Source organism: Gobio gobio, assembly GCF_949357685.1.
Source record: "Gobio gobio genome assembly, chromosome: 2".
Taxonomy (NCBI): domain Eukaryota; kingdom Metazoa; phylum Chordata; class Actinopteri; order Cypriniformes; family Gobionidae; genus Gobio; species Gobio gobio.
The window spans coordinates 42,005,653-42,031,980 of NC_137098.1; the positions used below are offsets into that span (position 1 = coordinate 42,005,653).

Here is a 26,328-nt window from a genome sequence, read left to right on the forward strand (position 1 = left end):
GGCGAGTAGTACCTGTGGCACAAAGACACAATTGTTTATGTGGACTTTCTTTTCTCAGTACAACACTCATTATTATTATTATTATTATTATTATTATTACATACATTGTTGCCCTCATTTTAGTCACTTGCTTGCCAGTGTGACAAACTCATGGTCTGACCTACATTTATATTTTTGTTCTTGACAGATATTTACTTATACAATTGATTAAATAATTACTTACGCAGGTAGTAAATGATAAGAGTCAATAGTTGCACAGCTATGACAATAGCTGACATACTGCACACGGGTAAACAGATGAAATCCTGATAGAGGTACCTTGCTGCTAAATCAGTTATCATGTGTGAACAAGGCAGATAATAATCAATGAAGTGTAAATAATATCCAGTAAACATTTAATCAGTCTATTGCAATAGCCACCAAAAACAAAAACAGGATGTGATGTCACGAGATGTGACCAAAAAAGACAGAATGCTGAAGCATACCTGTTTTTTCCTCGTCATAAGAGCTACGTTGCGCATTACAGTTCAGTACAGGCGTCAGAAATGCTGTCTCCTTGCAGCAGATCTTCGTTTGTGTACGGAGGAATTCCTGGCGCTGTTTTGACTCCTTTACACATCTTATAAACTCTTCACGAGTTCTCAGCTGATCAAAATGGCATCATATGAACGCACATATAACAAGCGCATTTAGCCCAGCACACAGCATTGTTTTGGATGCTCAGTAAGCAAAATGTTCGGGAGATGTTTCATGCGTTATGGTTCTACTGTGATCTTTGTTTGGAACTATTTTCTCTGCTGAAATAGAACAAAAACAGTCAATATTGAATCTAAAATGTAAGTGACCTAATGTGAATTAATTGTTTATGTAACTGTCATATGAAATCGGTGTCACATTTTCAGTCGTGAACTTGTGATGGTATTCAGGAAAACAGCACTCTTAGTTGTGTGATGTTGCTTAACTGTATCATATGTTATAAATATAAAAACTCCACAATGTCATTTTAAACCGTGTATGTTAACTGAGTTTCTTTGTATGTGAGGCGCTCATTTGTTTTCAATGTCTCCTCGAGAGGCTGCGCTAGCGTCAACAGCACAACATTTTTACCATAAGTTCATTATACTACATTATATATTATTATCCACTTTCGATCGCCACTTACACTAAATTAATGCAGAATCATTCTTGCATTTTGGTGATTCCCTAGTTTTAGTTATTTTTCGTTATTAACGTTTTAATCAGGCTACTTGTCTGGTCGGGCAAGTAAAATTCTCTTTCTCTTGCCCCTTCAAAAAATCCATTGGTCCCGGACAAGTGTTAATGTTGAGCCCTGTTTAGGTTTATAATGGTCCTGGTTCTCACCTTATTGATGAACATGAATTGTAGTTGCGAGTAAAGCTGCAAATTCCTCCATCAAAATCAGCTGCCTCCGTAATAATCTTTTGATACGTGCAGTGCAAGTGAAAATCGCTGCGCGGCATGAATGATAAATGTTTTAGGCAGTCTATTAGCGAAAGCGCTTTTCTTCCCGTCTTCTTCAAGCCTGTGACATTTTTTAAAAAGTATTTTCCAGAATTAATTAATTGCTCTCTGCATTTCCATAAACATTACAGATGAATGCATCTAAATCATATCACAGTTATATTGTAACCCTAATAAATAGCCTATTTTCATAATTTCAGCCTTTTAAAAAAATCAGTGGATGGTGCAGCCCTACAGTATGTGATGGAATGGACAAAAAAAAAGGAAAATAATAATTGAGGAGATAATGAGTGTAAATACAAATAGTACATTTTCTAATAGTTTTTGCTGAATTAAGGCAGAGAATGTGGCTTTTTTTTTTGTTGAAAGGCCACTGTGCCAGGTTTTATCATGGACAACCATCTCTCACATCACATGGAGCTCTTGAAAATTCACATTTAGATATGGACAGATTTGGACACACACATGCACTTCCTCCTGCCTGTCTTCACTTTGTTACATCACATGTTTTTCCACAGACGCGCAAATGAAAGATGAGTGTGAGAGAGGGGTATTTTTGTATCATGATGTTGTATAATACATGTTAAATAATATCAGTTTAAAGATTTATTCCAAACCTGTATGACTTCTGTGGAACATGAAAGAAGATATATTGAAAGTCAGTGGCCCCATCATTATATGTAAATAAAAAACATTATTCAAAATATCTTTTGTCATACAGGTTTGGAACAAGAGCTTCCTCAATTAAATGAATTCCTGTATTGTTAATAGTGTCGAGTAGAATGCATTAGTGTCGTGATATTGTCTCGGTTACTAATGTAGCCTCGGTATCCTGAGATAACGGGAAAAAGTATTGCGTCAGTCTTTAGCTGATGTTATGGGGAAACTACTTTCCTCTGAGAATGCTGAAGCCTGATTGAATCACGTATGTGCAACTGCACAAACCTTCAACCCAAAACTGGTAGGGCTACACCATATAAACGGGCTGATAATGCCATTTTCAAGTGCAGCGAGGTAGCACAACCAGCTACGCAATGCTTATTCCCGTCATCTCAGGGAACCAAGGTTATGTTAGTAACCAAGACGTTACCTTATTGTTACGGTTCACTTGCATTGCGTCAGTCTTTAGAATGAAAAACCATCATGCGAGCCCCGGCCTAGGGCACTCAAGGTTAAGGGCCCTGAAAGGCAGCAAGGACAGTATTAGGGTGAAAACGTCCGCCCAAAAACACGAGGCTCAGGCCACGAGGCCGAAGTTCTTGGGCAGGTGTCCTAGCGGTTAGACATACAACAAGGTCAAGGACTGGTTGTTGCCAATGGATACACCACTGGACCAGGCCCATGAGGAGGCCATGCCCCTGTTGAAGTGGGCTCTCACTCCAATGGGGCACTGAAGGCTCATGGAAGCATACGATAACGTAATTTAATTTACTATCCAGTAGGATAACCTCTGCTTTGTGACCAGCTGCTCTTTAGTGTGGCACCTAGGCACACAAAAAGCTGCTCTGATTACCAGAACTGGCCAGAGCGCCCATTTCTCAGTTTGAGGATGACTTTGCAGTCATTTGGCCCAAACTCAAGGCAGGATGTGCTTAACGAGAGAGCCTGCAAGTCACCCACTTGCTTGACTGATGCTAAAGCCAGCAGAAGGACAGTCTTAAGCGAAAGGGGCCACATTCGGGTGACTGTAGAGGCTCAAAGGGCAGGCCTCTGAGACCTCTGAGGACCGTGGACAGGTCCCAAGTCAGAATAGTATGAGGATGAGGCAGATTCAGCCTTCACTAAGTAGTTCCTGCCAACTGACTGGCTGGCCACAGGGGCATGGTTCGATGTGATGGCTTCCACATAGACCTTGAGTGTGGAAGGGGTGCGCCCCTTATCCAGCAGCTCCTGCAGGAATTATAACATTAGTGAAACGTCACAAGACGAGGGGATCTTCTTTCCGGACTATGCACCAGTCAGAGAAGACAGACTACTTAAGGGCATAGAGATGTCTAGTAGAAGAAAAATATTGAGCAGTGAGAGTTGTCTTCTGAGGCGAAGAGGTCAACCTCTGCCCTCCCGAATAAACTCCAAATAGTTTGAACCACCTGGTGGTGGAGTCTCCGCTCCCATGGAGACATACCGCCCCGGGACAGCATGTCCACCCCTTGGTTCAGTCTGCCCGGCACGTGCACTGCCCTCAGTGAGTGCAGATTGTGCTGTGCCCATAAGAGCACCAGTCTGTATAGAGGACTTGAACTTGGTTGTTTATGTAGGTCAACGCTAATGTGTTGTCTAAATGGACCAGTATATTGTGTCCTTTTAGGTCTGACAGAAAGGTTTTGAGGGCCAGAAAAACCACCAGCATTTCTAGACAGTTGATGTGCCATTGCCTAACTGCGCTCGACCAGGAGCTGGATGTTGGCCTGCCCTCGCATAGAGCTCCTCAACCTTTGTTGGACGCATCTGTTGTGACAATCTTCCTCTAGGAAACCAACCTCAAGTCTGCACCTGCCCGGTACAATTGAGGGTCCTTCCAAGGGGCCAGGGCCTTGACACAGCCCTGGATCACCTTGAGACAGAGCGTCCAAGCTGGGACGCGGGCTTTCAGCCAATATTGGAGGGGCCACATGTGGAGCAGGCCCAACGGAACCACAGAAGAGGCGGCCACCATTAGGCCCAGCATCCTCTGAAATGTCCTGGAAGGGGAGTGTCAGTGAGCATTCCATTGCGAGCAGTACGAATGGAAGGACAGTATTCGACAGTGTCCGCCACTTTAAATGCGAATCTCAAGAACGGTCTGTGATGAGGGGCTATCTGGATATGAAATTAAGCATCTTTCAGATCCACTGACAAAAAACATTCCCCTGTACAAACCTGCGATAGGATTATTTTCAATGTTAACTTCTTAAAAAGTCGCATGATCAGGGAGTGGTTCAGATGTCTCCAATCAAGGGAGAAAAGAAATCAGTTTGAATGAGTCATCTGTCATAGTATCCTTTCAATGTTTAAGGGGATTTTTATTTATCTATTTACCTTTAAAAAAAATGAAACGATAATTAAGATATTGATTGATAAGTGTGATCTCTGATTGTAGTTCTTGAAAACCAAAGTCCTTTGACTTTGCTTTAAAAGTCCTTGAAAGTCCTGGAATTAAATTTTACAGTATCTGTACGAATTCTGTGCTGTGCTTGTCATGTTAAGCGTCAGATCATTGTGTAGGTCAGAGCTTCACCACTCTTTTCTGTGCACTTCCAGGAACTGCAGCAGCAGCCAGGAGGATTTGACCCTCCCTGTTTCCGCATGGAGAGACTATTCACTCTCATTCCTTCTGTCTCTCCCACCCTCGCTCTGTCTTTCTTTCAGTTATTGCCCTGTCGGATTGTTCCTTTGCCATGGTAACTTTAGTTTGGGAATATAAAGGCCGCTTGTTGGCTTGGGTGCATTTGTCTGGGAGAGTGAGAGAGTGACACGATGCTGTCATTCAGGTCTTTAATGAACCTCAACAAAGAGAAAATCGTGTAGGGCATCCCAGTTCTCTATCGCTCTCCCGCTCTCTTTCTCTCTCCCTCTCTCCCTCTCTCGCTGTTTTCTGTGCTTGTTTTAGGGGCACTTCAATGGAGCTTGTCCTTTGACTTTCAGCTTTTTTATTGTTGTTAGAGGATATTTCTAATGCTTCTTTGGTAATCCAAAGAATTTATAGGAAATGAGAACACAGGCAATATGATGTATTTTTTTGTGCTATTATCAGTGATCAATGTTGTCAGCAGTGCGTCAGCACAGCCAGGTTTAGCGTCATTGTTGATGGTTTAGTGTGTTTCATGGTGTGTGTGCATTCAGATGTGAAGCTGTTGCTTACGCTTCCATGATCGTTTGGTTGCCCTCCTCAAACAATAATAACCTGCAATGAGAAATCATGACCTTTGGATGCAGCTTATTTACAGAGACTCTTCTGCTCTTGTTCCTCTGTGGACTGTTTCCTCCTCCTGAATGAGGATGTAGTGGTGCAGATTGTTTTCAGCCACATTCCGATCAGGGATGGGTCATAATGATGACGACGATTAACTAATCAACTAGATGTCCATCAACCAAATAGTCCATAAGGGAGGTTAACTAGTGTATCTAATTAACTAGTTTTTACACTACACTATGATGCTCACCAAGGTTTATTTGATCATAATTGCAGAATAAACTGTAATAATGTGAAACATTAATACAATTTAAAATAACTATATTTATTTTATAATAACTATATTTACATTTTATATTTATTTTAAAATACAATTTATTCCTGTGAAGGCACAGCTGAATTTTCAGCAGCCATTATTCCAGTCTTTAGTGCCACATGATACTTCAGAAATTATACTTATTTGTTGATTTGCTGCTCAAGATAAATTTCCTATTATTTCTTATTTTTTGTTGAAAACAGTTGCTGCTTAATATTTTAATGGAAACTGGAATGCCCTTTTCACGAGTTCACACTTACATATAATTCATAGAGTAAATTTAATGCGTATTTGGCGTGCTGTCCGGGGGGAGGGCTTCGAGCTCGGTCTTTGGCCCGAACCCAGAGTACCCCCCGTATGTAAGTGGTTAGAACTAAAAGAGCAGAAACGTGGAGAAGGGGTGGTGGAGGGATGCTGATGAACTGTCAACAAAATGGAGGTGAGACGGCTGCGTATATATACACCTCTTTGTTGATTAGCTGAGTACTCTCCACCTGTGTCAATTATCTGAACGTGCTCCTCCCGAACTTTGTTTAATAAAACATCATTTCACGAGTTCACACTTACATATAATTCATAGAGTAAATTTAATGCGTATTTGGCGTGCTGTCCGGGGGGGGGGCTTCGAGCTCGGTCTTTGGCCCGAACCCAGAGTACCCCCCAAAAGTTTAAGAGCATTGGACAGCCGCCTGCTAAATACCCTTTTGTTAGGATTCTTTGATTAATAAAAAGGTAACAAAAAATATCAATTGTTTAAAATGGAAATCTTTTGTAACATTACACACGTCTTTACTGTCACGTTTTATTAGTTTAATTTACACTTGCTGAATAAAAGTTTCAATTACTTTAAAACAAATGTAGTGTATGTATCTTTTGCTAATGGTTGTACCTTACTTATGCTGCCTTCACGTGCTCTCGAAATTATCGTAAATACGAGTTTCCTAGGTAAAAATTGCACATGAACACACTCCACTTTCGAAATTTTAATGGGATGAGCTCGTAATCTCGACTTCAGAAGTGGGAATTATCAAATTTCCGATAGCACGTGAAGGCAGCATAAGTGTGCTGACAACATCTCTTTTGCTTTCCGCTCTCAGAGTTTCAGAGTACACAGAATAAACCACTCAGAAAAGGTGTCTTTTAAGGTTAAGATATACATTTTTAATTGTCAGCATAAAATAGTGTACCATTTAAAAGCATGTCTCAAGACCTATGTTTTCCGTGCCATTCGTTTGAACTTGAGCTTTTTTTAATGCAAGTACAGTCAAGAGTTTGATGTTGCATGTTGTCCTCAAGGACAGAGTTCACATAATCTGTGTCCAGTGTTCACTCAGGTTTTTCTTTGTAAAGCCCTACTCGTCTCAGCCTCAGTGTAGCTGTGGTTTGGACGAGGATGCCATGGACAGCAGCCATCAGCATTAGTCTCAGTAATGAAGAGAGAACTGAATCCACACAAATGTTGAACTCTACCCAAAAGCCTTTTTACAGGCTCAGGGAGCTGCCAATGTGGGAATGACTGAACAGAGCAGTGTTTATAGAGATCTAAGGAGTTGACCTGAAAATGTGCTCTCTAAACTTGATGCAACAGCTTTTGAAACCCAACCCAAGCTCCTTCATTTCAATGTTTCTTTGCTCTCGAGTGTGTCAGAATGACTATAGTAGGTGTCATATTAGTGTAATCATTGTAGCACATAATAACAAATAACTCTCTCTCTATTTTCTGTGTGTGACAGGAATTTTTGGACTGTGGACGAATTTCATTGCATCGCCTTTCATCCAACTTGCACACACCGTGGTACCCTGAAGCTCCGTCCAACTGGACCAGGAGGCACCAGAGTGACAAGAAAAGTACAAAAAGAAGGATCATAAAGGACATGCACAGAATGGTGCTGTGGAGGGTAGAGCTGAAGTGTTCAACACTGGAATGACCTCCCACACACACTCACGTGGTTTCTATGGGAATTTCAGCATAGCCACACTCTGCTGGATGGGAGGAGGTGTGCTTCTGTGGCATCTGATCGCTCTGCTCTTATAGGCCAGTATTATTCAGCCACCACACTGCCGTTGGTCAGAATGCCAGCAAAAGGGAAGTACTTGCTGAACGAGCAGAAGTTGAAACAAGAAGCACTGTATAGGAAATTTTCTGGCATTAGTCAATACCAGCCGTTCGTTCTGTTGCTGGGACTGAGCATGCTCACCTGTGCCTTACTGCTAGTGCTCTTCTTCAGCCTGAAACTGGTGAGATGCCACATTCATGCAAATGCACTCATAGAGTATACACGCTTCCACGCTCTAGAGCAGGGGTAGCCAACGCTGCTCCTGAAGGGCTAGCTTCCTGCAGACTTCGGTTCCAACCCTGCTTCAAAACACTTACCTGTTATACCTTGATTAGCTGGATCAGGTGTGTTTGATTAGGGTTGGAGCTAAACTCTGCAGGATGGTAGCCCTCGAGGAGCATGGTTGGAGACCTCTGCTCTAAAGTCAAATGCCCATTTGCTTAAAATTAGGAATGACACAGCAAAGTCAGTATTCATCATACATTGCTCTTCTTTCTGGATAAGGTTTGTCCTTGTTGTTCAGACGGTATCTGATGATTGAAGCAGCCTCTCTTACATAATCCTGCGGCGACTGAGGTGCTGATCCTCTGTAGTTGCGTAATCTGAGGCCTGATGTGAACTGGCATCATCCGTGACAGTTTTTTAATTGTAAAAATTGGCAGTTTATGCCAAGTCCATCAGAATTGCTTTTTCTTGGGGAATATGTAGCACATTGTATGATAGTCTCTCTCGCTGGTTCCTTTGGCACATTATCACATAAACTTTCTCTGGAGTCCGCTGAATGTGAAGAGGGGCAGTGAACGCATCTTTTGCACCGCTGTTGTTCATCTCTTTAGCAGATAAGCACTATACCATCTGCTCGAACTTCTGTAACCTCCTCTCTCTACACCAACCGGTCGTGGGAGGAACAGAATTACAACCAGTGCTGCTCTGTGTGTGTGGGCATGTGTGTGTGTATTTTGTTTTACTATTTATTTGAACCTTCACAAAGCCCATAGGATGATGGCAGTATGTGTAGGAGTGTAAGTTTCTGTATGCTTGTGGACTGAGGTATTTATTTCTGCTCCGTTTGAAAGTTAAGTATCTCAGTGGTAATTCAGAGTGGTTGATTTAAATGGGTGAACATGAGTGGAGGACTCACTGCGGGGAGTGTGTCTATTGGTGGGTGGGTAAGTGGCTGGGTCGACCTGGTGCTGTGATTTGCCCACACAGGTAGTGACTTGTAGTCTGATAGTGTAATTTAATCATTTTAATAATTCAACTCTATATGTATATGTAATCTATGTGTTTAGAGATTATACTATTGCTCAAAGTTTGGAGTTGGTAAGATTAAAAAAAAAAAAATTCACAATGGCTGCATTTATTTAATCAAAAAAACTTTAGTAAAAAGAAATACTACCTTTATCAGGTAGAGCCATTTCATTACCTGGCTTTTGGTGTTTGTTCCCATGCACTCGCAGCACTCCAGTAAATAACGTCGCTTAATATGTGGGGGCGTGGTGGGGTTTGGCTAATTACTCTTTGACAGCGATGCCATAGAAATATACAGAGCTACCACAAAAAAAGAAAGTTTAAAGACAAAATTCTAAAGATGGCTGTGCCGCTTGTTTCTCTGTTGCATAAGGTCTATAGTTCTAAACAGAGCCATAGCAGAAGTGTGCTTCGAGGGCGTATATCGACCTCAAAGGGGGCGCTCGCGAGCACCCTTCTGAGACCTAAAATGACAAATGGGACACCCTGTGGTCTCGTGGACCTAACGGACACGGACATGCACACGCAACGGCCATTGTAAGTCCACAAGACCGAAAGTGCACATGATGTGTGCCATTTGGGACAGGGCCTTAAATGGCTCTCTCATGAAGTCACTTGTCGCTATCTACTGACGTGATGATGCAACCTGCCGAAGGAGTAACTAAAACATCCCCAATTTAGAGGCATAGCCTGTCTGGAATGTGCAAACTGGAACTAACTTTTTTCTTCTCATTTGTCGTAATTGTGTTGCAGCTATTAATGCTCACTCAGATGGCTGTCTGGTTTTAAACTGGTGTTAGCTCTGTGACAGATGGAGTCAAGTGATCTCTGGAGCTTTGAAGGATTTTTGGCTCCTGTGTATTTATGTTTCTGTTTTTCTGCCTTTAGGGGAGAAAAAAGAAGGAATAGAGTGGGAAGCAATAGTCCCTTAATGATTCCTTGACAACTAATGTGCAAAACTAATGTTTCTAAGAAAAACTGCATACACAAACACACATTCACAAAGTTATTTCTAGAGAGAGCATTAACAATTTATTTTTAACAGATTTCTTTATTTCTTTGGAAGCTTATGCACTGCAGCACATACACCCACTCCCACACACACACACACACACACACGCTGCTTTTTCCTATCCCTTTGAATGAGCTGTCTTATGTGATATGTGTGTTTGCCCTTAACACCTTGCTCTCTTTATGTGTGTATGTGTTTCAGGATGCACAGGACCATGGTGTATTTGTGGGAGTTGTGGGAGGAGCATTTTGTTTGTTCCTGGCTGTGTTTATATTAGTGTGCACAGAGACCCTCTCTCAGAGATGGAGAACTTTGCTTGGCCTCGCCGTGTGGGCCACACACCTCACAATGGGCTTCACCTTTATTTTCAGCACAGAAAAAGAAAAAATACAGCCATGGGACCAGGTAACACACTAGCTTTAATATTTTACAGAGATTTCACATGACAAGAGTACTTTTCTTAGCAGGAACTTTCTTATGTGTTCACTGGCATGCGTTAAACAATATGGCCAGTAATTTCATACTGGTCAGTCTTAAATAAATGTTGATGTTGCACTCTTCATTTTGTTCTCTCCAGGTGCCCTTCTTCCTCTTCATCATCATTACAGTCTACACCATGCTGCCATTTCAGATGAGCTATGCTGTAGCCCTGAGTATCATCTCCTCTCTGTCTCACATCATTGTTCTTTCGGTGCACCTCACAGTGTACAAATTCCACCCCAGACATCTCATCACCAATCAGGTAAAAGGAAATCCACATTAGGATTGGTTTAAAGGAAAGTAGGTTTTCAGCTTCAGCAAATCTGTATGTAAAGAAGCTGAAAAGGATGTAACACCTCATTGTTAAAATATTCTCTCTCTCTCTCTCTCTCTCTCTAGTTGATGTCAAATTCTGTGGTGTTTGTTTGTGGAAGTATAGTTGGGGCTTTTCATAAGTTTCTGATGGAGAAAGCTCTCAGGCAGACATTTCAGGATACTCTTCGCTGCCTCGGCATTCGCATGAAACTGGAGATTGAGAAGAGACAGCAGGTGCTCATACAACTTCACTTTAACATGACAGACACAGCCAAAGCAAACACATAGAAGAAACATATACAAATTTGTCACGTGCGGAGATAAGGACCCAAAAGCAGAAGGTGATTTTGACAAAGTTTTAATTCAGTTCAGAGCAAAATAACTCAGGTGGCCACAAGGCATATAAATTCAACAGAAAGTCTCTGGCGTTAAGCCTCAGCAAAAGAATGTCGTTGTCAAACAGAAAGTTCATCAAACATAAGGGAACAGAACTGTCCGGTCAGGAACGGCAATGGGAAAACCCCGGAGGTAGAGAGATAGGCTGGGTCCAAAAGGAGCAAGGAACGCCAAACCGTTGACCACTCACGTAGCTGGAGACTTTGAATAGAGCAGATACGAGGTGATAACAAATCAGTCAGGAATCAACATGCACCAAACAGGACTAAGACAGGACAGTGATCGAAAAACAGGTACGTAACATTTAGGCAATAATCTGATGAAGAACCAGAGAAAGGAAGGACAAGAAATAGAGAAACCAATCAGAGAAAGTGGGCAACAGATGAGAACGATAGAGATAATGAACAAGAATGTGAGTACGTAAGGAAAGAGGTGATGAGAGACAGCTGAGAACGATTGAGAAAATGAATGCAAATGTGTTTGCGTAAAAGAATGTAATAATGAGTGTGACCAGAAGAGGGAGAAAAGAGAAAGGAGAAAAAAAAGGAAAGAGCCGGGATCATGACAAAATTATGTTGTGTGCAAATATACATCAAATACACATCGCCATGAAATCTTGCAATTTATGACTCGTTTTCTATTGTCTGGTATGTAAGAGAAACTGTATATAAAGCATACTCCATTTGATAGCATGCATGAACACAGGCGGTCAAATGCTTGCTAGAAAGTTTCATCTCTGTCCAGTGTTTGCGCCATTTCTCTCCATAAGTTATGAGTGATAAAAATGTATTTGTACTTCTTTAAAATAGAGTTGCAGCACTCATCAGCATGGATGTCTGTTGTTATTGCCATGTCCAGTAGTTGTTTGTTTATTGTTCCATCTCATCTGTTTACCTGTGAAACAACGGTCCAACCAGTGTTGCCACCTTGTGGACCAAATAAGTGCAAAAAAAAGCAGTGCCTGGTTAGAAAAGTCTGGTTGCACATGTAAAGTATGTGCATACTATGCTGATGATGAAATTTACGTCACACACACTGTACGAATGACCTTTAAGCTTAAAGGGTTAGTTCACCCAAAAATGAAAATTCTGTCATCATTTATTCACCCTCATTTCATTCATCTTTCATTTCATCTTCGGAACACAAATTAAGATATTTTTGAAGAAATCTGAGAGCTTTCTGTCCCTCTATAGTCCCTCAAAAAGTTCATAAAGAGAATGTAAAACTAATCCATATGAATGGAGCAGTTTAGTCCAAATTTTCTGAGGAGACTAGATTCCTTTATATGATGAACGGATTGAATTTAGTTTTTTGAATATGCTTTTATTCATATATAAACATTCATCAACGCACACATCAGTTATGGTAAACAGAAGCTCAAGCATGTTTGCTTGACATGCAAGAATCAGTGAGGTTCATTCTTCCTCGAGAAGGTTCGGTTGAGTTTCTGTTTATGTTCGCTGATCGATGTTTACCCTGTTGGAAAAAAGCAACATATGCTGGTTATGTATGTTTTGAAGTATGGCAGCTGGTTTAAGCTGGTCCTGAGCTGGTTATAAGCTGATCCTGAGTTGGAGCTAGTTTCTTAGGATCAGCACTTGACCAGCTTAAACCAGCTCATGACCAGCAAAGGACCATCTTGAACCAGCTGCCATGCTTTAAAACATCCCTAACCAGCATATGCTGTTTTTTTCAACAGTTTGTGAATAAAAGCCTAAATCCAATCTATTCATCATATAAAGTGGTTGTGTACCTTAAAAACATTTGGACTAAACTGCTCAATTCTTATGGATCAGTTGTATGATCATTTTATGGTAGTTGCGGTGACTGTCAATGAAGGAACAGTTATCTCTCAGATTTGATCAAAAATATCTTAATTTATGTTCCGAAGATGAACGAATGTCTTATGAGTTTTGAACAACATGCGGGTTAATGACAGAATTTTGGGGTGAACTAACCCTTTAATGCTTCATTCATCTTCACATTTGACAGCTGAAGGTTGTATTATACATTGAAAATCTAGTCAAGGAGGTATAAGTTTATCCTGGAATAGGTTTATCCTGTTCCTAATTAAACTTCTTGTGTCCTTTTATAATCAAAAGAATTGTTGTTTCTCAGTTTGTTATGACTGTTGTTGAGGAAGTGACATCACATAAAGAGAACACTGAAAAGCAGGGTAGCGTTTAATGGCAGGCTGTTAACCTCCCTGACAGTACATGGACATTATAGTAAAGCTCAGAAACAATGTCCCAATGGTGGACCCTAAAGACAACATTCACGCATACACACGGCAATAGTGTCCTTACAAGACACAGTGAAGACAATGCTTTCTTCTTTTGAATGATTCTGTGTAATCTGTTTGTTTCCCATTACCTTCCCATAGTCTAGATCTCAGCCTGGTGACACTTAATCTGTTACAGTTAAACAACAGAGGAAACTGAAAAAGATTAGGACACTTTAGATTACAGATATAAATTAATATTACTGTAATTATGGATTCATATGTTCAATTTGCAAAGTACGATATATTACGGGCGATATTTTTAAATGTGTGTTTGTGCTGTAGGAAAACCTTTTACAGTCGGTCCTTCCAGTGTACATCTCCATGAAGATGAAGTTGGCCATAATGGAGCGCTGCAAGTGTAAAGATAAAGAGGAACAGCAGCGTATGGTCCGGGACAACAACTTCCACAGTCTCTATGTGAAGAGACATGAGAATGTCAGGTAACGCATCATGTGCACATGCACATTTACTCATCAATACCGTCATACAATTCATACAAGAGCCATTTGTGTGTTATGATTTCCGTTTTCTAATTTTGCCATTCCTTATTAATCAAGTCCTGATAGTGAATGAATGGTCAGTCTGTTAGTCCTAACTCTCAGAGTGCTCATCATGAGGCCACTCATTTAATTAGTTTTATTTCCCATCAACCCCAAGAGTTGAGAGGGGGGTGGGGTGCATCTATTAATATGTTTTTGTCCATGTTCACAATGCTTGGTTCTCAGGCAGCCGTTTATTTTTAGATGGACGACTTACAGCTGCTCAGATAAAACACAGATTCACTCACCTGCGTGTGTGAGCAAACAATAGAGAGCTGTTCCCCTGCTGGGATTTATGGGCTCCGCTCTCTTTTTGAACTTGTTCATTAGGAGTGTGATGACATGGATTGAGTGTGTGTGTGCGCACGTGTGTGTGTGTTTGCTATTGTAGTCAGCATTGAGAACAGCTGGGTCTTAAAGGTTAATTTCCATGAGCCTTGTTATGAAGTTTTTATTCTTTCCTGGGCGTTCAGACATCTGACACTGAGCTGCTTCTGCTGCTGCTGCTGCGGCTGTTCTCCTCATTAAAAAGGTCTCAAAAAGGCACAAATCATATCAACTCCTAAATGTCTTGTCTTCCTATTTGACATGACCGGAGATTCAAACTAGCAAGCACGTTTTTCTCCCTTTGTTTTAGTTCCAAAATTAACTACTAAAACACATAACATCTGCACTTTTTGTCTTCCCCTTGTTTCTGCTAGCATCCTATATGCTGACATTGTGGGTTTCACACGTCTGGCCAGTGACTGTTCTCCTAAGGAGCTTGTGATCATGCTGAATGAACTTTTTGGGAAATTTGACCAGATTGCAAAAGTAAGTATGATTAAATATGATTGAATGTGTAATATAATATAATATATAATATAATATAATATAATATAATATAATATAATATAATATAATATAATATAATATAATATAATATAATATAATATAATATAATATAATAAATATAATATAATATAATATAATATAATATAATATAATATAATATAATATATTGCTCTTCTGCTCATCAAGGCTATATTTATTTGATCAAAAATACAGTAAAACTGTAATAATGTGAAATATTATTCGATTTAAAATAAGTGTTTTCTATTTGAATATGTTTTAAAATGTAATTTATTCCTGTATTGGCAAAGCTGAATTTTCAGCATCAGTGTTCCAGTCTTCAGTCACATGATCCTTCACAAATCATTCTAATATGCTAATTTGGTGCTCACAAAACATTTCTTATCATCAGTGTTGAAAACAGTTTGTGCTGCTTAATATTTTTTGTAAGAACCGATACATTTTTTCAGTATTCTTTGAACACAAAGTACAAAAGAACAGCATTTTAAAAAAAAATCTTAATCCTTTGTATTAAAATGTCTTTACTGTCACTTTTGATCAACTTAATACATCCTTTCCAATTAAAAGTATTAATTTCAATCATATTTTAGAATGGCACAGTGTATAATTTTATCTACTGTATATAACACGATATAATTTCATTTAATATAATTAAATCTGATTATCAATCAGTTTGATTCCTAAACAAACATTTAATCGATGAATTGGTAAATTAGATACTTGTGCTCTGAATTGTGCTTGTGTTTGTTTCCCTTTAGGAGAATGAGTGCATGAGAATAAAAATTCTTGGTGACTGTTATTACTGTGTGTCTGGCCTTCCCGTTTCCCTGCCGAATCATGCCAAAAACTGTGTTAAAATGGGCCTGGACATGTGCGAAGCCATCAAGTAAGTCTAGATATATTTATACGACATGTAAAATATACATTCTCATCATTATTAGCACAGCATTTCTCCCTATTGTGTTTTTTTCTAGCACTGGCCAAGATATGTGGCAGATGAATGGCTGATTATTTTTCTAATCATTACTTGCAGGCAGGTGCGTGAGGCAACGGGTGTGGATATAAACATGCGAGTAGGTGTGCACTCTGGAAACGTCCTCTGTGGTGTGATTGGCTTACGGAAGTGGCAGTTTGATGTGTGGTCACATGATGTCACCTTAGCCAATCATATGGAGTCAGGTGGATTACCGGGGTATGAACAATAAAATCACTCCTCAATCAAAATATACTTGTTTAAGTTGCACACAGAGTGCTGTCTGTATCATAAAGTCATACCTCATGCCTTCTTCAATATTTCTCCATCAGACGAGTTCACATCACAGAGGCGACTCTGAAGCACTTGAACAAAGCATATGAGGTGGAGGAGGGGAATGGTCACCTGAGAGACCCCTACCTTAAAGAGCTCAACATCAAGACTTATTTGGTCATAGACCCACGGGTAGAAACTTTAACTCAAACATAAAAAAGTGTGTGCCTGCCATATATATATGTCATTCTGTATTAATCGGAATATGTTGGTGTGTTGTTTATGTTTGTGTGTTCAGTCAAAAGATTCATCACTGATGGCCCCCAGTGTCACTAAGCCTCGTGTGAGTGACGGTTTGAAGATGAGAGCATCTGTGCGTATGACACGCTTCCTGGAGTCATGGGGGGCCGTCAAACCATTTGCCCATCTTCAGAGCCGAGAGGAATTCTGCACAGATGCTATGGTCAATGGAAAGGGTCGCTGCAAGGTCAGAGATAGAGACGTTAAAGAAATAGATGAGAAAAATGAGAATTGACCTCACAACAGATAACTGACAGCCCAAAAAGCCAATCAAATCGCTGAACTGATAAGCTTTATTGTTATCCGCCAGTTTGTCCGCCAAACTTACACAGTTTCTACTCCGGACGCAACCGTTGACACATCGCATCACGCCCCGCTCCAACAGCTAAAGGCTGTCTACACTGGACATGACAAAGCGCCCGTTGCAGATCCATTTGTCCTTCCTATGAGAAGTATCGCGATAGCATGGAGTATGTCATAAATAGAACAAGGCATCAATCATGTCGTGTCGCGCCACATCCAGTGTACACAACATTAATTACATTTTCTCATCTTGTACCATTATATTTAGTGCAACATAACCTGATGGTTTTTTTTTTACATATCTAGGCTTACTTGATGGCTTTGCACATGTTCTTCACGATTATATAATATATAGTAATTAATTCCAGAATAATCGGGTACAGTACACTCGCAACATATTTTGAATCTGATCACGATTCACTTTATCAATTAATCTGCGAATCAAATGCGTGCCGAACCATGGGGCCTGGTCCGTACAGATCACGGATCCGTTACACCTCTAGTACTTATCCTTCAAAAGAGGTGGCCACGGTTAAGTAAATGGTGTCGTGAGGTCAGTTCCTTCATTATTTACACACACAGAGGTGCAAAGCAGAAGCTCATGTTTGTCTCTCTCTTCTTAGGACATCCCTCTTAGATCAGTACCGACCAAAATTACAGAGAGGTGAGTGGTGTTTGTGTCATCTATTGGTTTGTCTTTCGTGTATCTTAGTTGGAAACAAACAAGGTCTATGGCATAAGGTCTATTTAATGAAATGTTTTTATAAATGTCCCCTTTAGTATGTCTTGAGTCTAGTTTTGTCTTGCTGACTAAAGCAGCGATGTTGAAGTTGTCTTTCTCACTGTTGCTCTCTGACAGCTTTGATGAGTCTGTTGAGGAGCCCTTCTCTTTACCTGCCCCTCCCTTGAGCTCTTATAAGTGAGTGGAGCCATAATGGCTCAGCCAGCTCTATGGGGCCCGTAGTTTCAACACTAACAATGCAAACGCTCAGTGAGCCGCTGCTGACTGGTCATATGGTTAGCATGACCATAGCTGCACTCCCTCAGTACATCTACGGTGTGTTTCCAGCCTACAGTGCACTTTTGGCTTAGACAAGCACGTGTTGCTGCTTGCAAAGAGATAGAAAGGAAATAGTATTTTCCTTTCTGAGCTGTGTTGAGACACATTGCAAGGGGACTCTCTGTCAGGGTTTAAACTAACACAGGGCATTCTGCCTGCCACGGCCCTCTCTCTCTCTCTCTCTCTCTCTCTCTCTCTCTCTCACACACACACACACACACAGGTACTCATGTTTTATGGGGACTTCCCATAGACATGCTGATTTTAATACTGTACAAACTGTATATTCTATCCCCCAACACTAACCATACCCCTAAGCCTACCCATCACAGAAACTGCATTTTTACATTTTCAAAACACTTAATTTAGCATGATTTATACCTGTTTTTCTCATGAGGACCAAATAAATGTCCCCATAAGGTCAACATTTACTGGTAGTATTATCCTTGTGGGGACATTTGCTCCCCACAATGTAGGGAATACTAGGTAAACCCCCACACACACACAATTTTCAACAAAACTAGAAAAACATATAATCTATTTAGATCCCTTAACTACACAAAGAAGTTAACTACTTAACTACAAAACTAGTCAAGTCATTTATTACTACAAACTTCACACATATTCACCCAAGCTTCCCCTGTACTGGCTCCAGTCAAAAATAACTCAATAACAGCATGACAACAGCTATAAACATCTTTCCTGTCCCACAGTGCCCATGCACATTTAGACATGTGCATTGTGTGTGTGTTCCTTCATGGGTGTGTTTTTGTCTGTGTGATCTGTGTCTACTGTCCTTGTAGGAATAAATCACAGAAGACTAAGTTTGATGAAGAGCTTCATGACAAGATGACCACCACCATCAATGATCTGAGCTCCAGCAAGTTAGTCCTACATAAACAATTCAATAATTTTAGATGGAATTAAATCCAATTTGGTTAAAGTTTCAACATTTAGCTTGTATGAAAACGAGTAAAAAGATTTTGTGTGCGTGCAGGCAGTGGGTGAAGTCTGAAGAGATCTCCGGCCTCACGCTGTGGTTTACTAAGCGAGACCTGGAAAAGCAGGTTAGTGTTTAACAGAGGGCTTCACCTAAATGTAACTTCTGGGATGCATGTGTTAGACAGACAGACAAACAGTTATTTATTTATTTATTTATTTAGACTGGGGGACTTTTTTTTGTTTCATATACCATGCATTGTATGTAAAGAAATGAAGAAATTAAACAACTTGGTAATATAAAAGTGTGTGTGTGTGTGTGGTTCTCTCAGTACAGGACTATAGAGATGCCAAGCTTTAAATATTACATTGGCTGTGCCACGTTCATCTTTATCTGCATCTTCATCATCCAGATGTTTGTTACCAAGCAGTAAGTGACATGAACACAACCGAACCCCATAGGCAGACTCAGTTTAACACTTTGGTGCTGAACATGTCTTCATGTGCTAAATTCATTTGCCCTGAGAGTGTATAACTCTCTTTCTTTGTCTCTCTCTCTCTCTCTCTCTCTCTCTCTGTCAGGCGTAAAGAGCTGGGGCTGGCGTTTGCGGTATTGGGGTGTTTTCTGCTTCTGATTCTGTGCATCTGTTTTGCGGGTCATATACAGGTTAGACCACCAATGCTTTCTTTTGCCTCAGCACACGCATTCAGTTGGCCTGATGGTTTCTGGGGTATTTTTGTGTGCCTAGGACAATAAAGGTCCACCCCTGTGGTTTTATAGATGCTGGAGCATGCAGTTCCTTCCTTGCTGTGTACAGTGCTGTAATGTGGAGAATGTCAAATGCCGTGTCCGTTGTTGGCACTGACTTGCATTGGAATGTGAAATGACTAAAAACAGACTGGCATTTGCTACAGTGTCGCAAGCTTGAATACATACATACCACGAAAGAGTCGGACATGCACAGTGTTCCTCCCAATATCCTCTCTGGCCCATTCAAAAAACTGTTGCTTTTTCCAGCACACTCTGGCTTCAGTAACCTTGAGCTCAGGTCAAATCCAGATTTCTTCCTCTTTTAACATCTCTTTTCCCTTCTTTTTCTTGCTCAGAGGATGTTTCCAGAGAAGTTGAAGTCATGTACATGGCTCCCGGCTCTTTCAGAAGCAGTGGTTAAGAAACCTTTTCTGCGTCTCCCATTGGCAACTTTGGCCACCGCAGTCATTGTCATCATCGCCATGTTCAACTTGGTAATGCTCAGCCTCTCTGTCACTGCAATATAGGTCACACACACACATCATTTAATTCAGTGTCTCATGCAGTGTAACACACTAAAATATAAACCAGACAACAGAAATTACACTTTTTTTATGTTTAGGTCCTCAGACAATATTGTTGGTATATGCGTTCACTGAAGCACTACAAAAGTAGTTTCATCTATTAATATTTTTCCCTATCAAACTGTCTTTCACTCCACAGTATTTTAAAAACCCGGAGAATTTCACTTTGCCACGAAATAACAGCAGCATTTCTAATTCTGTTGATGATGACCTCTGGTATTTGCCTGTGAGTAGCAATCATGTTTATTTAGATATCTAAATGGAGACATACCCTAAACTTCTGTTAATTTTATATACAGCTAATTATAAATACAACAAACTAACCCACATCCACATCATAACCCTAACAAATTATTTACATTATTATTTAATATACTCATTTATCATCTTTATAAAAGATCATAGTGTCATAGCCCTGATATTAGATTATGAGAGTATTATAACTACTGTCTTGTTGGCAAAAAAAAAAAAAAAGACTCATTTAGTTTCTGTATGGTTTGTCTTTCCAGTACTCCGTATATAATTGTATATTGGCGTTGATCGCCTGTGGCGTGTTTTTGAGGGTGAGCTTGGAGCTGAAGGTGGCCTTCCTCTTTATCGTCTTTATTATTTCCTACATCATCATCTTCTACTCCCAGGAACATCTCTTCACCAGCTACAGCTGCCTGCTCTACGGCAACTACAGCTGGTACACTCCCACAAATACACATGCATGTGTCTTATATTTATACATAATTGATTTTCATATAATTTTCATTATTTCATATTTAATTGTAGATGCTCATATTTCCCGTTTTTACATTTAGATAAGCGTATCATCTAACTCTAACTTAAAGTTATTCTATTTATATTTGAACACTGGACATTTAAAGCAATATATTTTTTGTGTTTTAAATTACATTTATTTAGACAAAATAGTATATCATTTTAATATTGGCCATTTATTGCCCATAACATGAAAATAATAATTGGTATTGGCAAGGATTTTAATATCTGTGCATCTCTGGTATAATCATGTCCATTGTTTGTCTGTTGTAGTGTGGATGGAAATATGTTGATCCGCAAAGCAGGACTTATGAAGCACCCACAAATCATGAGCTGCATCTACATCACACTCTTCCTCTTAACCATGGTGCTCATATCATACCAGGTACACACCTCATGCCACACACACACACACACACACACACACACACACACACCCCACATACAGTAATACAGAGCAAAGAAAGTCATATCCACCCTTGCTCTGTCCTCTCTCTTCCCCTCAGAATGAGTACTGTTGTCGTCAGGACTTCCTGTTGAAGAACAAGAACATGGCCGATAAGGAAGAAGTCGAGCTGTGCGAAAACCTGAACCGTCTCCTTTTGGAGAATGTTCTCCCTGCGCACGTGGCTGCTCTCTTCGTGGGCGAGAACAAAAAGAATGAGGTGGGGCTGCTGTCCACTATCTCTTTACTAAACCGGAAATACAAGGTAGGAACCGGCTTCGAGTGAATGGGATGAACCTGTATATCATCCGCTTCTGTCTCCCATACAAGACCAAACATATACCAGTGATTCCCAACCAGGGGTACCTAAGCCGGTTCCAGAGGGCACTTGGAAAGATTTCGATTTTGCTTTGTTGAATATTTAAAACCAAAATGGACATCAATATATTAAAATAACTATTTATGAATAATGTTATGGTTTTTCCTGATCTTTTTTAGGAAAGAATACAAAATGATGTGTGTAAAATTAACATTTGCCTTATAGCCTTATAGATTGGGTTGTGGCAGTACATAAGACAAAAAAGGTTGGGAAACACTGCCATATACCGCCCAAGATCATATCATACAATACTCCACCATACCATTCCAATATCATACTGTACCTATTACAAAGTAGACTATACAAAGAATACTCAGTCACTCCACGCTGTACTTTATAGTAACCTCTTTACCATTTTCTACCACAGTCAATACTTTACCGTTTCATATTTAAGAAATTTTAGTGAAAAAAACAGGCCTGAAATATTTACAGAGATTTTTATTCCTCCCTGATCTGTGTTCCTTTAAGAAATGTTAGTATAATTTTACAATTATATATTAGTGTAATGGTTTTGGTAATTTTTTCTTATTCTCACTGTCCGGAAATTATTTTAAATTGTAAGATTTTTTTTTAAAAAGATCATTAAATTTTTTTAATAAGACTCTTATGCTCACCAAGGCTGAATTTATTTGATAAAAAAATATGGTAACAGTCATATTGTGAAATATTATTACAAATTAAAATAACTGCTTTCTAGTTTAATATATTTAAAAAATATATATTTATTCCTGGGATGGCAAAGCTGAATTTTCATCTGATCCTTCAGAAATCATAAATGTCACACAAATGTCACAATCAGCTGCTGGGTCATTATTTAGTAGAACGGAATAACTACATGATATCTCTCTGTCATTCACTCTGATAAGCAGTTTAAATCAGTGCATTGACTGAGTGCTGTTTTCCACTGAACTTTTCACAAAGGTTCACAAGGGTTCAGATAACATAATATTTTTAATTCTGTCAACATTCTGTAAAATAAACAAATCTATTTATTTGTATCAACTCAAATTTTTAGATTAAATGAACTTCATAGAGTTCATTACAGTGTGATTATGTATTTAATTATTTCTGTGCATGATGTTAATCTAATGCCACATCCACAATAATACGTTTTAATTTAAAAATTTTCCAAATAAAATAACATTTTCCAAAGTGTCTTCATGTTCCGTTTTCGCTGGAGGAAAACGATAGTGTGATGAGGGGTGAACGCAGCGAAATCTTTACAGTGGATATCTCGTATCGTGCGTCACATTATATAAACAGCATTGAAATGGTACATAACTGCAGATGCAGATATCATGACAATCTATTGATAAACACACTTTGTCTTCTGCTTCTGATGCTGGAGCTGGTGCTGTGGACTCTGGAACACGCTGAATAGCGCTGACTAGATGGGGAGGAGCTGAAATTCATCCCAAATAATAATTCATAATAATTCATCCCAAAGGTGTTCTATCGGGTTGAGGTCAGGACTCTGTGCAGGCCAATCAAGTTCATCCACACCAAAACCGCTCATCCATGTCTTTATGGGCCTTGCTTTGTGCACTGGTGCATAGTCACATTGGAACACCCCAAACTGTTCCCACAAAGTTGGGAGCATGAAATTGTCCAAAATGTCTTGGTATGCTGAAGAATTAAGAGTTACTTTCACTGGAACTAAGGGACCAAGCCCAACCCCTGAAAAACAACCCCACACCATAATCCCCAATCCACCAAACTTTACACTTGGCACAATGCAGTCAGGCAAGTACCGTTCTCCTGGCAACCATCAAACCCAAACTCGTCCATCTAATTGCCAGACAGAGAAGCGTGATTCATCACTCCAGAGAACACGTCTTAGTCCAGTGGCAGTGTGCTTTACACCACTGCAGCCGACACTTTGCATTGCACTTGGTAATGTAAGGCTTGGATGCAGCTGCTCGGCCATGGAAACCTATTCCATGAAGCTTTCTATGCACTGTTCTTGAGCTAATCGGAAGGCCACACGAAGTTTGAAGGTCTGTACTAGGAAAAAAAGTTGCCGACTTCTGCACACTGTGTGATGCTCTGTGATTTTACGTGGCCTTCCACTTCGTGGCTGAATTGCTGTTGTTCCCAATTGCTTCCACTTTGTTATAATACCTCTAACAGTTGACCGTGGAATATTTAGTAGTGAGGTAATTTCACGAATGGACTTATTCCACAAGTGGCAACCTATCATGGTACCATGCTTGAATTCACTGAGCTCCTGAGAGCGACCCGTTCTTTCACAAATGTTTGTAGAAGCGTCTGCATGCCTAGGTGCTTGATTTTGTACACCTTTGGCCATGGAAGTGATTGGAACACCTGAATACAATGTTTTGGAGGGGTGTCCCAATACTTTTGGCAACATAGTGTATGTTTTTCATTTTGTTTTCTTTGTGAAACAATTCATCAGGTGTCAATACATTTCAATCCATCAATACATTAATTATTGTTCCTCCGCTGTTTTTATTTATGCCTCAAGTTTTATTTAGTGGACATTTTCTTCATGTTACTCAAAACTCTCATGTGTCGTATCAGTCGTACCTCATGTCTTCTATGAGTCTGTGAATATCCTTTCATCATAGATGTTTTTGTCGTTTCTGTTATGCCATGTGAATTATTGTACCACAGAATCTTGAACTCTTGCTTCATGTGTCTTTCCGATCCTCTTCTCCAGGACCTGTACTATAAGTCATATGACTGCGTATGTGTGATGTTTGCCTCGGTGCCGGACTTCAAAGAGTTCTACACTGAATGTGACATCAATAAAGAAGGACTGGAGTGTTTGAGGCTCCTCAATGAGATCATCGCTGACTTTGATGAGGTCAGAGTTATGTCATGTCTCACGTCTCGCAGCATATGTGTTGGTCCTGCTTTTCTCTAATCTTCTTATTCCGCTGTCTTACTTCCCTCTCATTCCCTGAATGAATGGAAGAATCATTGTAAATGAATAGTGCTTCTCTGCCAACATCTGAAGAGCTTTCGCTTCTAAGGGCATCACCTATGCTATCATTCCAGTAGAGTTATGAAATGAGGCAGCCATTGCTGTATACTCCCATCACTTCAGCTGCTTATTTTTGTGTGCTGCTTTTGGATTGAGGATTAAGCATCAGCAGGAAAAGGGTCTGGAAATGTTGGTGGTTACCACCAAAACAAAGCCCTGGGTTGACTGACTTCATGTTTAACCGAACAGTTCTGGCAACAACCCGGTTCACCCAGAAGGATCTAAATACAGGTCCATGCTTGGCTTGCTTCACTTATTACTAGTGTTGAGTTTCAGTGTGGTATGGCTGCTGTCCCACTTCTTTCAGTTCTTATTATATTATGTAAGATAACATCATGGCATGAATTTCAACTGCTCTGAATCATTGACATCCGCTCAGCCCTTCCCTCTTCTCCTTACCTGCAGTTGCTGTCCAAGCCCAAGTTCAGCGGTGTGGAGAAGATTAAAACCATCGGCAGCACATACATGGCTGCTGCAGGACTGAGTGGACCTCCAGAGCAGAGCAGCCAGGTACCGCACCACCTAAACATCTACAAAAATGTAGTCATATTTCATTTAAACAATGATTCTCACAAATGCATTCATAACATTAATAAATGTTGTCAGTGTGTTAACTTTTCGTCTGCCTTTACTTCTCATGTATCTTGTAAATTTAAAACTCAAAAAAAAGAAAGAAGGATGCTCTCTTTGATACTAATTGGAGGCAACGGTTACGGTTTGTTTTGTTTTAATTTCACGAGTTCACACTTACATCAAATTAAATAGAGTAAATATTATGCGTATTTGGCGTGCTGTCCGGGGGAGGGCTCCGGGCTCGGAATTTTGCCCGAACCCAGAGTACCCCCCCGTGATGGAAATAGTCTAGAACTAGACTACATATATTAATTTGATGTCTTATGTGAGTTTAATTAAGTGAGGAGAAGGGGTGGTGGAGGGATGCTAAGAAACTGTCAACGACAGGAAGGTAAATCGGCAGTCTATATACACCTCCTATCGTTGATTTTTTAATGAGCTCCTCTTGTGTTCAATTAGGTTTAATTATCTGGGTCTGCTCCACTTAACAGTTTTAATTTCCTGAATGTGTTCCTCCCGAAATTTGTTTATAAAACATCAATTGTCACTTTTTGCTGTCATACTTTTGACATTTCTTAGCTATTATCTCACATTTTTGCTTCTAAATGGAATGCAGGCAGTTTACACTCGCTGTGTGTCATTATGCTCCAATCAGTGACGGTTGCATTTGCATGTACTGAGGCTTTGCTTTAGGATTACTAAAAAGGAAATGTAATGAAAATGAACTGCAAAACATTATGTGGATTCAATTTAGATAACTCTGATTTAGCCACACATTAAATGTAATTTGAAGTCTGTCCATAAAGGTGGCTCGATCCCGAGGCTCAGTTCAGGTCCCCGCCCTACATTTTTTCTTTTCAATAATCTGTTTCACCCAGATGTAGGCACAAAAGGTTAATTCATTTGTATTTCTATATTAATAAACATGCAACATCATGATTGCTATTATGAATGGTGCAACAGGTCGTTTTCAGCTTATTTAAACCTCAAACTTTCATTCAGGAGCAAAAATCTTTAATGACAGTGAATTTTAAAAGCTTGATTGAAACATCTACCACAATTTACCACAAAATTGACTGATGGATTTCTTATGGCATCAT

General features: G+C 39.9%; 1 protein-coding gene across 1 annotated transcript in view; it reads left to right on the forward strand.

Annotated features, from left to right (window-relative positions):
• The window catches only part of adcy7 (adenylate cyclase 7), a 55,979-nt gene that overhangs the window by 24,487 nt on the left and 5,164 nt on the right, over positions 1-26,328 (forward strand). Inside the window, exons 2-23 of the mRNA XM_079810930.1 lie at positions 7,424-7,928; positions 10,212-10,415; positions 10,588-10,752; positions 10,890-11,039; positions 13,768-13,925; positions 14,726-14,837; positions 15,635-15,762; positions 15,910-16,068; positions 16,182-16,314; positions 16,421-16,609; positions 17,349-17,389; positions 18,589-18,669; positions 18,783-18,852; positions 19,057-19,154; positions 19,307-19,391; positions 19,832-19,969; positions 20,199-20,285; positions 20,569-20,747; positions 21,098-21,209; positions 21,331-21,489; positions 24,329-24,475; positions 25,061-25,165. Coding sequence (XP_079667056.1) covers positions 7,764-7,928; positions 10,212-10,415; positions 10,588-10,752; positions 10,890-11,039; positions 13,768-13,925; positions 14,726-14,837; positions 15,635-15,762; positions 15,910-16,068; positions 16,182-16,314; positions 16,421-16,609; positions 17,349-17,389; positions 18,589-18,669; positions 18,783-18,852; positions 19,057-19,154; positions 19,307-19,391; positions 19,832-19,969; positions 20,199-20,285; positions 20,569-20,747; positions 21,098-21,209; positions 21,331-21,489; positions 24,329-24,475; positions 25,061-25,165 — 2,865 coding nt within the window. The 5' untranslated portion in view covers positions 7,424-7,763. The remainder of the gene's footprint in view (positions 1-7,423; positions 7,929-10,211; positions 10,416-10,587; positions 10,753-10,889; positions 11,040-13,767; positions 13,926-14,725; positions 14,838-15,634; positions 15,763-15,909; positions 16,069-16,181; positions 16,315-16,420; positions 16,610-17,348; positions 17,390-18,588; positions 18,670-18,782; positions 18,853-19,056; positions 19,155-19,306; positions 19,392-19,831; positions 19,970-20,198; positions 20,286-20,568; positions 20,748-21,097; positions 21,210-21,330; positions 21,490-24,328; positions 24,476-25,060; positions 25,166-26,328) is intronic.